Here is a 13,102-nt window from a genome sequence, read left to right as displayed (position 1 = left end):
GGTAGATGTAGATGACATTATTATTACAGGAACTGATTCTTCACTAATCACTAGCCTGCAACAGCAACTTAAGGATTCTTTTCATATGAAATATCTTGGTACTCTTACTTGGGTTGGGAAGTTCATCTTGATTCATCGGTGTGTTTCTAAATCAACACAAATATACCCAAGATTTGATTTCTTTGGAAGGTCTTCCGGATTCCTCCTTTGTAGATACTTCATTAGAATTAAATGTAAAGTATACCAGGAGGAAGGCGATCTTATTCCTGATCCAACTATATTTCGGCAATTAATTGGGAGCTTAAATTACCTTACTATTACCAGGTCTGATATCTCTTTTGCAGTTTAACAAGTTAGTCAGTTCATGCAAGCTCCCCGTCATCTTCATTTGGTAGTTGTTCGTCGCATCATTCGATACTTCCGAGGAACATCTAATCATGGATTATTATTTCCTAGTGGTTCGCCTATTCGTCTTAATGCTTTTAGTGATTCTGATTGGGCAGGATGTTCTGACACTCGTCGTTCGGTTATTAGTTGGTGCATGTTTCTTGGAGATTCTTTGATATCTTGGAAGAGTAAGAAGCAAGACCATGTGTCAAAACCTTCAATAGAGGATGAATATCGAGCAATGTCTACTGCTTGCTCCAAGATTGTGTGGCTTCGTGGATTACTTGCTGAGATTGGATTTCCTCAATTAATCCTACTCCTCTCCATGCTGACAATACAAGTGCTATTCAGATTGCTACTAATCCAATTTATCATGAGCGGACCAAACACATTGAAGTAGACTGTCATTATATATGAGAAGTTGTAGATAAAGGTGTCATTACTCTTCCGCACGTGTCTAGTGATCTTTAAATAGCTTATGCATTTACAAAATCAATGGCACGACAACGATATTAGTTTCTAGTCGGCAAATTGATGCTTCTTGATCTACCATCATCAATTTGAGGGGGGATGTTAGCATGATGTAAATATTGTATATATTAATGTAACCATATATTGTTATATATTAGTATAATTACATAGATTTGATTTGGTAGTTAAAGAGAATAATAATGGCTTTAGTAGAGCAGATTTGGTGGGATAGAATAACGGATTTAGAGGGATAGAAAAATTGATCTTTAGGGCTAGGAAGACGGATCTTTAGGGATGTAATCATTGAATATTTTCTATTTAATGGCAAGACTCTCAATATTGAGAGGCATTCAGCAAAAAATTGACAGTTCCTAATCTTTGTAATAATCTATGTCTCACTATTTATCTTTACCTTTCTTGCAATTGTGTTAGTGTTTGTATCTTGTAATCGTTTGTTCTTGTTGAATCCGAATCTTGTGGTCATTGTGTTCATCTTGTTCTTGTTGTATTGTTGTTGTTTTGGTGTTAAAACACCTTGTAAACTCATGATACTTGTGTTGTTGCTGTTGCCCGAAAACTAACACTCAAAGGGGTCCTCGGGTTTCTCTCAATTTGTGGACTGTTTTGCGTAGCTTTTGTGCCTTCCATGGTCATTCTTGTATCACCGAACCAACAGAATTCGGGTCACAACTCTAACATCACTCTATTCATGCCCAAACATAAAAGAAAGTTTGAGGTTGATAACTCAACTTTCGTTTTGATTTTATAATTTTGCACTATTTAAGCATCCTTATTTGTAATATCATTATAGATTATATTACAAACTATGTGACGATCATAGAATACCTAGTTCTCTCTAGCTCTTTTTTTCATGCTTGTTTATTAGTAGATGTTTATTACCTCTTTAGGACTGGTAAGGTATGGTCTAGCCCTCCTTGCTTATAAAGTATCAGTACAAAATAAGCGGTAGTGATACAAAATTAAAAAGAAAGGTTTTAAGAGTAAAATTTTAAATAAAATATCGAGGGGTCCATGACTTTTAGTATGAAACATAACAGATCATATCATTAGTTAGCCTAACTATTATCTTCCTGTACATATTTGGAGTAGCCCTTTTTCTGATTGCACAACAACCTTTTTTAACTATTTGATTCTAAACATGGCGTACAACCAATTCTCATTTCTTTTCTTTCTTTGTTTCTTTCTTCTTTCTTTTTCTTCATCCATACCTCATCCATGCCGCAAAGATGAAAGCATTTCCCTTCTAAAATTCAAGAAAAAGCTTACTGTAGATTCCTCTGCCTCTAGTGATGCTTATTGTGAAATAGTCTACGGTCAGATGCCTCATCAAAAAACGAGTTCATGGAACATGAGCAACAATTGCTGCTCATGGGACGGAGTGACGTGTGATGAGATGACAGGCCATGTCATTGAGCTTGACCTCCGTTGCAGTCAAATTGTGGGGAAGATTGATTCCAATAGCAGCCTTTTCCAACTCTCTCATCTCCAAAGGCTTGATCTTTCTTATAATGACTTCTCAGGTTCTCACCTCTCCCCTAAATTCGGCAGGTTCTCGAGCTTGATGCATCTTTATCTTTCCAAGTCCTCTTTCTCAGGTCAAATTCCTTCTGAAATCTCTCATCTTTATATATTACAGTCTCTTCGTCTCTCCCCATCATTTAAAACTAATCTAAGACTCACAACCCATGATTTTAAGTTGCTCCTTTAGAACTTGACCCAATTAACAGAGCTTGATGTTACTGCATAAACATCTCTTCCACCATTCCTCTGAATTTATCTTCTCATTTAACAACACTGCATTTTTTGTCTCTTTCTAATTGCAACCTTAGAGGTCCAATTCCTGAATCTCTTTTAAATCTCACCCGCTTAGAGTATTTGGTCCTTGATGGTAACACCCTGAATGGAACAATTCCATCATGGATGTTCTCCCAGCTTCCATCACTACGTTATTTAGTGTTAGGTCATAACCACTTTTCTGGTCGGCTTGAGGATTTCAAGTCCAATTCACTAAGATGGATTGATTTAAGAAATAATTAGCTGCAAGGACATCTTCCCAACTCAATTCAAAACCTTGTGAACCTAACAGAGCTTGATCTTTCCTTCAATAATTTTAGTGGTCATGTGGATGTTAGCCTCTTTTCAAACCTCAAACAGCTTTCAGAGCTTGATCTTTCTTTCAATAATTTTAGTTGTCATGTGGATGTCAGCCTCTTTTCAGAATTCAAATATCTTTCGTTTCTTGATCTTTCATACAATAGTACCTCATTTACCAATGAGAACAAAGTTATTTTTACTTGGCTAGAATCTCTTGATACGTTACTATTGGCCGCATGTGAAGTGAAAGAATTGGAGTTTCTAAGATCCGCAAAGCAGCTTGGGGAGTTGGATCTTTCAAATAATAAGCTTCAAGGAAGGATTCCTGATTGGGCATGGTCTAACTGGATGTTTTCAATGCAAAGTCTTAATTTATCCCACAACATGCTGCCAAGTGTGGATTCAATCCCTCTACAACATTTAGATACCATTGATTTGCGATACAATTTGCTTCAGGGTTCACTACCAATTTCACCAAATTTGACAAGATATTTCTTCATATCAGAAAATAATCTTAGTGAAGAAATTCCTTCATCTATTTGCAATTTGACTTCACTGGTGATACTTGATTTGGGAAGAAACAATTCGCGTGGAGAAATTCCTCAATGTTTGGGAAATATCACTGCTCTCACGGTTTTAGATATACGACATAACAATATTTCTGGGAATCTTCCAAGAGCTTTCAGCAATGGATGTTCACTGACAAGGCTCAACTTGCATGGCAATAAACTAGAGGGGAAAATTCCCCGATCTTTGGCCAATTGCAAAGAGTTGCAGGTTCTTGACTTAGGAGATAATCATCTCATTGGCACATTCCCGATGTGTTTGGGAACTCTTCCAAAGTTGCAAGTCTTAAGCTTGAGATCCAATGAATTGCATGGCTCCATCAGAACTCCAACTGTTGAAACCATATTTCCTAATCTTCGAATGTTAGATCTCACTTCGAATGTCTTCACGGAAAACTTACCGAAGAGTTTGTTTCAACATTTGAAAGCCATGAGGACAATTGATCCATCAAAGTTGGAGCCAAGTGATGGGTATTATCAAGACATGGTAGTTGTCGTAACAAAAGGGATTGGAGCTTGAAGTTGTGAGAATCTTGTCTTTGTACACCACTGTCAATCTTTCAAACAACAAATTTGAAGGACATATTCCAAGTATTGTGGGAGATCTTGTTGCACTTCGCGTGCTGAATTTATGTCATAATAGATTGGAAGGTCATATACCGCCATCACTTGGAAATTTATCTGTAGTCGAGTCATTGGACCTATCAGGTAACCATCTTGTAGGAGAGATACCAGCACAATTTTCTTCTCTTACATATCTCAAAGTCTTAAATCTCTCCCACAATTATCTTCAAGGATGTATCCTTCAAGGACCTCAATTCGCTACATTCGAGAACAATTCATATGAAGGCAACGATGGATTATGTGGATTCCCAGTTTCACAAGGCTGTGGCAATGATCATGTGTCCAATACCGTATCTGGACTAGATGATCAAGAAAGCGATTTTGAGTTTCTCAATGATTTTTGGAAAGCGGCTCTTATGGGTTATGGAAGTGGACTATGTATTGGATTATCCATAATATATATCATGATCTCAACCAGAAATCCTATATGGCTTGCAAGAATCATTTTGAAACTGGAGCACAAAATTATTATGAGAAGGAAAAAGAAGCAGCGACGTCTAAGGAATAACAGAAGAAGAAACAATCCCTTGTAGACAAGTTACTGATCGAGCAACATTTACCCTGACACAAACATTTATAATTGATTCCACGGCTCGACTACACGAGCTACGTGTCACAGGGAGTCAATTTTAATTTACCGTTGCCTCAAGATTCAATGATGCATTATGCTAAATTACAATAAAACATATCAACTTTAATATCACTATGTTTGAAAGCAAATCGCTGTGGATGCATTTCATGTTCTGCATATCAAAAATGTTCACATAGGAATAAAAACAAAACTTCAGAAAGAACATAAAAACTGTGACAATGATGCAAGAGTTTCTAGAAATTGTACTTTGTGTCTCACATAACAACTCAATGAAATAAAGAATTTCTAGAATATCTTAAACCTTTCTATTCTCCACTTGAGGGGTTTTGTAAGTAATAATCCATTCCAATAATCATCCTCAACCAATGTCACGACCCAACTTTTCAGGTCATGATGGCGCCTACCATAATCCACCAGTAGGTAAGCCAACCTGTCGTCCAGAGCGGCTAGTAATGGATTACTTAATAACATATGGAAAAGAATGCGGAATATATGAAATAAAGATCAATACATAGACGAATTCCAAAACCTGGCGGTATTAGTGCAAGAGCTTCTAAACATAATAAGAGTACAAAAGTGATATATCAAGGAGAAATACACTGATTCAACTTACCTCTGAATACAACATAGAGGTTAGTCTAATACATAGGAGAGAAAAAAGTAATACTCCGAACGTCAGAAGCTCACTCTAAGTCTTCGAATCAGGGCTGCTCCACATGTTGCACACATCAATGGCGATAACCCGTACTATGATCTGTAGGCTGCAGAGGTGTAGTATGAGTACCAAATGAATTGTACTCAGTAGGCTACCGCCAACTGAGCTCCAAAGATAAATTAGATACATACAACATATAAACAGAATGGAAACTACAACCAAGAGTCCATAAATCATGTAATAAGTCAATGAGAATAACAAGAGACAACCATCCTATTCATGTCCAAGAGTCTAACCTAATAAGACTAAGAAAGTATCAAGGTGAACTATCCTATTCCACCTACATTCAATATATACCAATGCTATACCGTATATCCCAGGTCAATATACAAATAAAGAGCAAAAGAAAGATATATTGTAATATACAAGGCAAAGGAACGACTATACAATATGAACAATGAAGGAAGGGATATCCAATAGTACCATGGCTTCATATAGTTATATATATATATATATATATATATATATATATATATATAGGAGGTTATCTCAAACATAACCTAGATCATCATGTTCTTATCTTAAGACCTCATTATAGTACTATCAGGATTCAATACTGACATACTCAGAATTTATAATCCATATGGATAGACATAGAATAATCGTGCATAATAATGAAATCATATGATAGCAAGGACAAAGACATACCTCAATCCCAATACCGGATCAATGACCAATCTGCCATAGGCTAGCCATAATAATGATCATAATAATGATAATAACAATATCAATAACATCATAAATAACCGGCTACTCCGAACAGTCAAATACCTAGTCGAGCCTATGCATACCCCCACCGCCCCAAACTTGGAAGGTTCAATCAGCATACAACAACACAAGGCATATTCTTCACCCATATATATGCAACCGTCCTATACCTGCTAATAAATATAGGTACATACTGGTGATAGGCGATGCACATGCAGGAATGAATGCAAAGTACATAATCAATATCACAACTCATCATAACTATCCTCATTAGGACCATCATTATTGTAATCAACCTTCGGCCTTGCTGGGTATCAACATATAATTAATTGTACCTCCAGCCTTGCTGGATATCAACACATCATCAATAGTACCTTCAGCCTTTTCAGGTATCAATATCATCAGAATAGTATTTTTCGGCCTTGCTGCGTATCAGCATCATCACAGCAGTATCTTCCGTCCTTTTCGGGTATTAATATCATAACAATATTATCCTCCGGCCTTGCCGGCTATCAATATATCATCATAGTATCCTTCAACTTTGTTGGGTATCAATATATGATATAAGTATCCTTCAGCCTTGCTGGACATTAATATATCATCCTAGTCATCAATGCATAAATATAGGTATATAATAGGTGCACAGACTCAATCCAATATACTCGTAACCATAATCATAATATCGCAAAGATAACTATCTTATCATTATATTCTATCTGCTCATTATTAACTAGCCAAGACTCATTATTGTACCGCTAGTTTACTAGTCATCACATGATCTCTAGTTATTAATCTAACTGATTGTTCACATAATCATTAATCAATAATTAGTCAAACCTAACGTCTAGTCAAGGTTCACCATTAAACCATAATCGTCATCTATTCACTATTCATCATTTATTAACTAAACATATTTATTAACTAACACCAATCAATATCTAATATTATTTACCAACTAATCCTCATTATTAACTAGTCCTCATTATTACCTAGTCAGCATCAATAACTAGGCATCATTATTAACTAGGCATCATTATCACTAGTATCCCTTAACACCTAGCAATGTTAACCACATTATCCTCACTTAACAACTAATCGGCATTATAACTAGATACAGGACGAATGGCCATATTATCTTTTGATGACATCTTTGGAGGCCAACATAGAGGCTCAAGACTTGGTCACCTCGAGGATATGAGAGCATGCATGGAGGACCCGTTTTGAGCCTACCACACATCAAAACTATGAGTGGAAGATTTGTTGGAGCATTGAAGACTTGAGGACTCATGGCTTTTGACACTTAATGGATCATGGTTTTGGAGACATTTTGGTCACTTCATTTTTCCCAAAATTCACTTCATGGTCGCTCTATCATAACCCAAACCAGGGCCCTGGCCGTGACGGATATCCCAAACTATGAAGGCCCAAAAGCCCTTCTAACTTGTAATCATATACACCATTCATATATGAATAGGAAATCCGAAAATAAAATTTGCTACGGAAACATGGTCATAACCTAAATTTAATTTAATAATGAGGAATAAAATCCAATATCAACTAAACACCGTCTGAAACCCGTCTGCAAAATCTCTACTACCTGATCAAATAACAACTGTCTAAAAATTGGGACAAGGCCCCGAGTAGACCAAAACCATAATAAATAATAACTGTCTGAAAGAAACTAGGCCTTCTGAAATATAGTAGGCTCACCAACTGGTACTCTTCACTCCTATCTAATGAAATCTACTGCTTATCAGGACCTCTAGATTGTGCCTCAGAACCTAGAGGGAGTGGAGGTCAATATAGATGTAATGGTACGCAGAGCAATCCAAAATAAAGCTTTTACATAAATAAAATAGTTGATAAATAGTCATAAACATCATGAAAAATATAATTTTCAAAACACATGGGCATTCTTGGAAAAAACATAAAAAAAAACTTTCTGTCAAAAGCAGTTTCTGATCTTTGTATTACTTCTGAGTTAGGTGGCACTCCCCTACATGTCTGATATTCCACGGGCTATATAGAATCCGCCAATGACTCGACGGGGAAGCTCCCAACCCGAATGTGTCACAAGGGTTAGAGTGTCTGAGTCTAATACGCCACAGGGCTTTAGGCCAGCTGTAATATAATAAACCCGGATCAGCAAATCACAGTTTTGGACAATGAGTTGTGTGAACTCATGCCTTCTTCGGGGAACCACCTAAGCTCTCTTTATGCCCAATTTTTATCCTGTTCTGAATCATGCATTTTCTAGTTTCAACATCCGAAAAGTCTGATTTCAAACATGCATTCTATTCTGTTCTGAATTATCATGGCATAATCTGAATTGGTGTCGTCACACCAAGACTTGCAAGTCCTATTTCTGAGCCATAATGTATCATGCATAATTCTATCATTAAAACACAGTTCAAACTACCCAAACATGTAAACAGTATAAAAGATTTCATGTTCCGAAAACACAAGTCAATACTATGCAAGAACACTTCAAACATGTGGTGGTCATGTACTTTTGGCAAAACCATGCACTCTTTGGTGCTGTTCTTGTTTTATTATTGCTGTTTTTGGTGTAAAAACACCTTTTAAACTTGTGATACTTCTGTTGTTATTGTTAGCTGAAACTAGCACTCAAAGGGATCCTCGAGTTGCTCTCAATTTGTGGGCTAATTTATGTAGTTTTTGTGCCTTCCGTGGTTATTCTTGTATCATTTGGTATCATAATATGGCTTGATATTATTTTCACAAGATAAATCTTGGGCTCATAAACTTGAAAATAAAAAAAAAGGTGTTAGAAAACTGAAAAATAAAAAAGAAGCAAATCTGTCCATTTTTGTGTCTTGGCCAAAATTGTGTTGTTGTTGTTGTTTTGTCCGAGATTTTTGTCTATATCTAGTGTGTTTTGCTTGTATTAGTTGTTTTTTTTGTTTTTTTTCTTTTGCTTGTATTAGTTGTTTTTTTTGTTTTTTTTCTTTCTCTCTAAAACTCCTTGAGTATTAATCCAAGTTCTTGAGCTAAGTTTCAAGTTGAGTGATGATAATTATTGGATGACTTGTTGTTGTTGATCTTGGAGTTCATCTTGTTGTGTTGAAGAAATAGTTCAAAGGTTTGTTTGATCTTGAAACAAGAAAATAATATTGAGATTTTTGTTTTTCTTGAAAATATCCTCAAGATATCACCAAACAAAAGACATCCCAAAAGTCTAGTTACTACAATAGAGTAATACCACTTCTCTAGGTAGACCAAAAGAGGAAAGGGGACAAGACTTCCAAAAAGTTTGTCTTGCCAAAAGAGTGAAAGTAGGTCAAAACTTTTGAATCTTGAAAAAGAAACCTAAAGCCTTGTTGTCTACTTACCAAAAATGAAAATTCCATCATTCTTGTAAAGATTGAATAAGTTTAAGAAACAAAAATTTTCAAACTTCAACAACATTCCCACGACCAATATTTGAGTTCCACATCATAAAATCTTGGAATTCTAGTTTCTCTTCTTTGTCTCCATTGGTTTCAACTTTGTTGATTCTTATACTAATTGGCAACTATCAAGTACCTATTAAGTTGTAAATTAGTTTTTGAATACGTTTCTTCATGTTAGCGTTATTTGTGTACTTTTCTCTTTTTTAACTCGTGGTAACTTCTTTGTTTCAATTTAGTATGTAAATTTTATTTTTGTGTCTTGCGTCTATCAAACAAGAATTCATTCTGGCCGCCAAGTAGAATTGACATCCTATTGACTACCGGAATATAAGCAACTTTCAATATTCGCCGCTCCAATTGTGAGAATCACAAAGGTGAGTGCATACGAGTGTTGGTGAGGAGCTTTTAATACTAATCTTGTTTGTTCATTGTGTAGGTACAAAGTGATATAAGAGGAACATGTCTTCAATAGCCGGGGATTATTATGACTACGACATGGGAGACTATGATTATAGTGAGGGTTTTTATAGCTATGAATTTGAAGGAGATTACGGAGGCTATGAAAATAACCATGATCAAAACTTGGGCAGATTTGATAGTTACGGTTTTGAGGGAGAAAATGAGGTGAATGAAGTGCCTAGTGCTTATGGTGAATTTAGAGGTGATGCAGGACCTCGTGATAGATCTCATGATAATGTTGGGGTATATGAGGAGTCTTACACTTCTCACTCCAAATCTAGATTTGGTGTTAGGTATAACCTTTCATTTACAAAGCTTATGAGAGGTATGATGAGAGTACACATGAGGAGTGTGAAGATTCATATTCTCCACCTTGTAGTACTTCTTATCAAGGTCGATATAGTGTGAATGGTTATACTAGCTCTAGTAGAGGTTGTCCAACAAGAAGAAGAGGGTATGAATCTCCAAAATCGAGGGTACTCATATGCCTTACAATGTTGATCCGAGAAGGAGTGTACACTCCAGAAAGGTGACCATTTTTGGGATATCGGGCTTCCTCGTTGTGTTAAATGATAGGTACTATAGAAAATACATTCTTCCATCCATGGTTGACTACTTGGGGTTGTTTCGTAAGCCTTTACTTGTTCTATACTTCTTAGATGGGATTAAGGTTTCCGAGAGGGTCAAAGTTGTCTTCTCCCAATTTGAATACCATAAGGAGGTGTGGTGTGATATTCTTTCATTGACATGCGGTCATGTATGCTTAGGTGCCGATTGGTTTGCACAACATATAGTTCCAAATGTGAAAAATTGGCCTAATATTGTAAGAGACCGGTGGGAAAATCACCTCATAACATACATACTGCCCGAGCTACAAAGATAAATGAATACTTACCACAATCCCAATGCTTATGAGAGACAAAATATTGAGAGGATTAAGGGTGTGCAAGGTGGTGATTCGAGAGTGGAAAAGGGAGAGCTTGTGTGGAGCAAAGTGAGGGAATTGCCTCTAAATTGAGCTAACATTGTTTGTCCTTCTCTTTCTAAGGACATTTGTGTAGGTACCGACATGGAAAGTGAAGGAGAGCAATGACAAAGTGAAGTTGCTGCCCAAGCCTCTAGAGGACCTTCACAACATGGAAAAGGAGAGTCGACTCAAGAATTTCAAGGTAAAATAGCTAACTCTTACAGTTTTGTGCATGTAAATAATAATTGTGTGGCTAGTAGCCCATTGAGTATGAGTAGTAGCTTACTTAATTGTGAGTCTAATGAATTTTTGCCTCTTTTTGATGATGTACATGTTGTAAGTGTGGATACACTAGTTGATCCTATTGATGACCAAATTGACTTTTCTTGTAAGATCAATTTATGTCCACCTAGTATTGAAGCCTATATGTTAAACGAAAGTACATCATCTTGTATAATCGGTGTTGATCATCCTATTTGTGAAAATTGTACACCACTTGAGTATGTGTGTGATGTGATTAATAGAACTCAAGTGAGTGAAGTACTTGAAAGTATCGGTCAACAAAATGGGAGTGAACCCGAGAGCTATTCTTGGGACAATCTTGTGCTTGAAATTTCTTTGAAACTTGATATTGATCTTATAGAGAGTGATGAACATGTTTGTTATGAATATTCCCATGAAATTGATCATGCTCTCTTAGGTATAATGTCTTGTTTGAAGATGATATAAACACTCCTAATAGACCTAGTTGTGAAAATGATGGTATAGCTTTCCTTGGAAGCTATAGCCTATATGCTAACCCACTATGGTGTGACAATATTCCTCCTAAAGATGAAAATCTCCTATTGGAAGATGAGAGTACTCTTAAGGATAAGGAATGTATGGTCTTGGAAACTACTTCTCCTTTTACATAAACATTGTTCTCATATAACTTTCCACATCAGTAATGCATGTACATATGAAAAAAAAACAAGTTTCGGAAAAACAACTTCATGATTTATGCAAGATTTCATCATAAAAGGGATTTACAATACATGTTCTTCAACCATTTCAAAATACATCTCGTATAGGAAACTATATACATTATAAGATTGTTTGAACAATAAATTTTTATGCCTATGAAGTTTAGGATATCCCCACGTACGATTAACGAAGAAGAACTTATGAATAAATTGTCTCTTGAAGCTTACAAGTCCAAACCCTAGGTTGTTTTTCTCTCCTTGTGCTTAAGGATGATGAACTAGGGATTTGTGAGTGTTTAAGTGTGAATAATGACCCCAATTTCATCTATATATGTTTAGGGACGGTTATGGAATGTGAAAAGACTTTGTTGCCCTTAAAATAATACAAAAAATGGAGCACTTTTGGCATGTGCAATGACCCAGGCGATGCCTAGTAGATCGCGCAAGCCAGGGTGGGCGTCGCATGGCCAATTGCCTATCCCTTAAGTGGGCGTCACATGGCCAATCGAACACCCTTTCTTGTGGCCCTCTATGATTTGTCAGGCAACGCAAGACCCTTTGCATGGCCATAACTTTTTGTTCGGGTATCGGATTAATGCAAAATTTGTTTCTTTGGAAAGCTAATTCAATTAAAAAATTTGATGGGTCTTAAGCTACAGAAAAATTCCACATATGTAAAAATTTATACATGTTCAAATCTGACCCATGTAGAATCGAGTACTAAAAGTCTATCGATAGGAAAGTGCTCAACTTAACTTTTAAGCTAGGAGATTCTTATGGTGTTTATTTATCTCCGAGGATATTCCGACACTAAGGAAATATAAATCACACTTATTTATAACTAAAACCATTGGATTCATATCTATATACATCGAAAAGATGGATCAACTTTAGCCCGAAAGTGTGGGGTGTTACACTCTAATTTTGATACACCAAAAGGCACATGGCCAGCATATAATATCCATATTTTAGGATATTATAACCCGTGTTAGCAAAACACAGTTTTGGGAAATGAGTTAGCTGAACTGGTGCCTTCTTCGGGTAACCATCTATCTTCTCTTACAGCCCATTTTTAGTCTTTCAAAACATGCATCTTACTGAAATTCTGATCTGGAGTCTGAAA

The 13,102-nt window shown here is 36.2% G+C and overlaps 1 protein-coding gene across 1 annotated transcript; it reads left to right on the top strand.

The window, feature by feature from the left end:
- Positions 1–364: 364 nt before the first annotated feature.
- LOC107876343 (receptor-like protein Cf-9 homolog) lies at positions 365–4,776 on the top strand. The gene is made up of 4 exons (XM_047393902.1): positions 365–727; positions 2,135–2,427; positions 3,069–3,921; positions 4,046–4,776. Exons 1-4 carry the CDS (start codon positions 365–367, stop codon positions 4,694–4,696), a joined length of 2,160 nt encoding a protein of 719 aa, XP_047249858.1. The 3' UTR covers positions 4,697–4,776.
- Positions 4,777–13,102: the final 8,326 nt, after the last annotated feature.

Source organism: Capsicum annuum, chromosome 7 (assembly GCF_002878395.1).
Source record: "Capsicum annuum cultivar UCD-10X-F1 chromosome 7, UCD10Xv1.1, whole genome shotgun sequence".
In the NCBI taxonomy this organism is placed as follows: Eukaryota; Viridiplantae; Streptophyta; class Magnoliopsida; order Solanales; family Solanaceae; genus Capsicum; species Capsicum annuum.
Note: the sequence above shows the minus strand (reverse complement) of the source record. Positions and strands in the feature narration are given on the sequence as shown.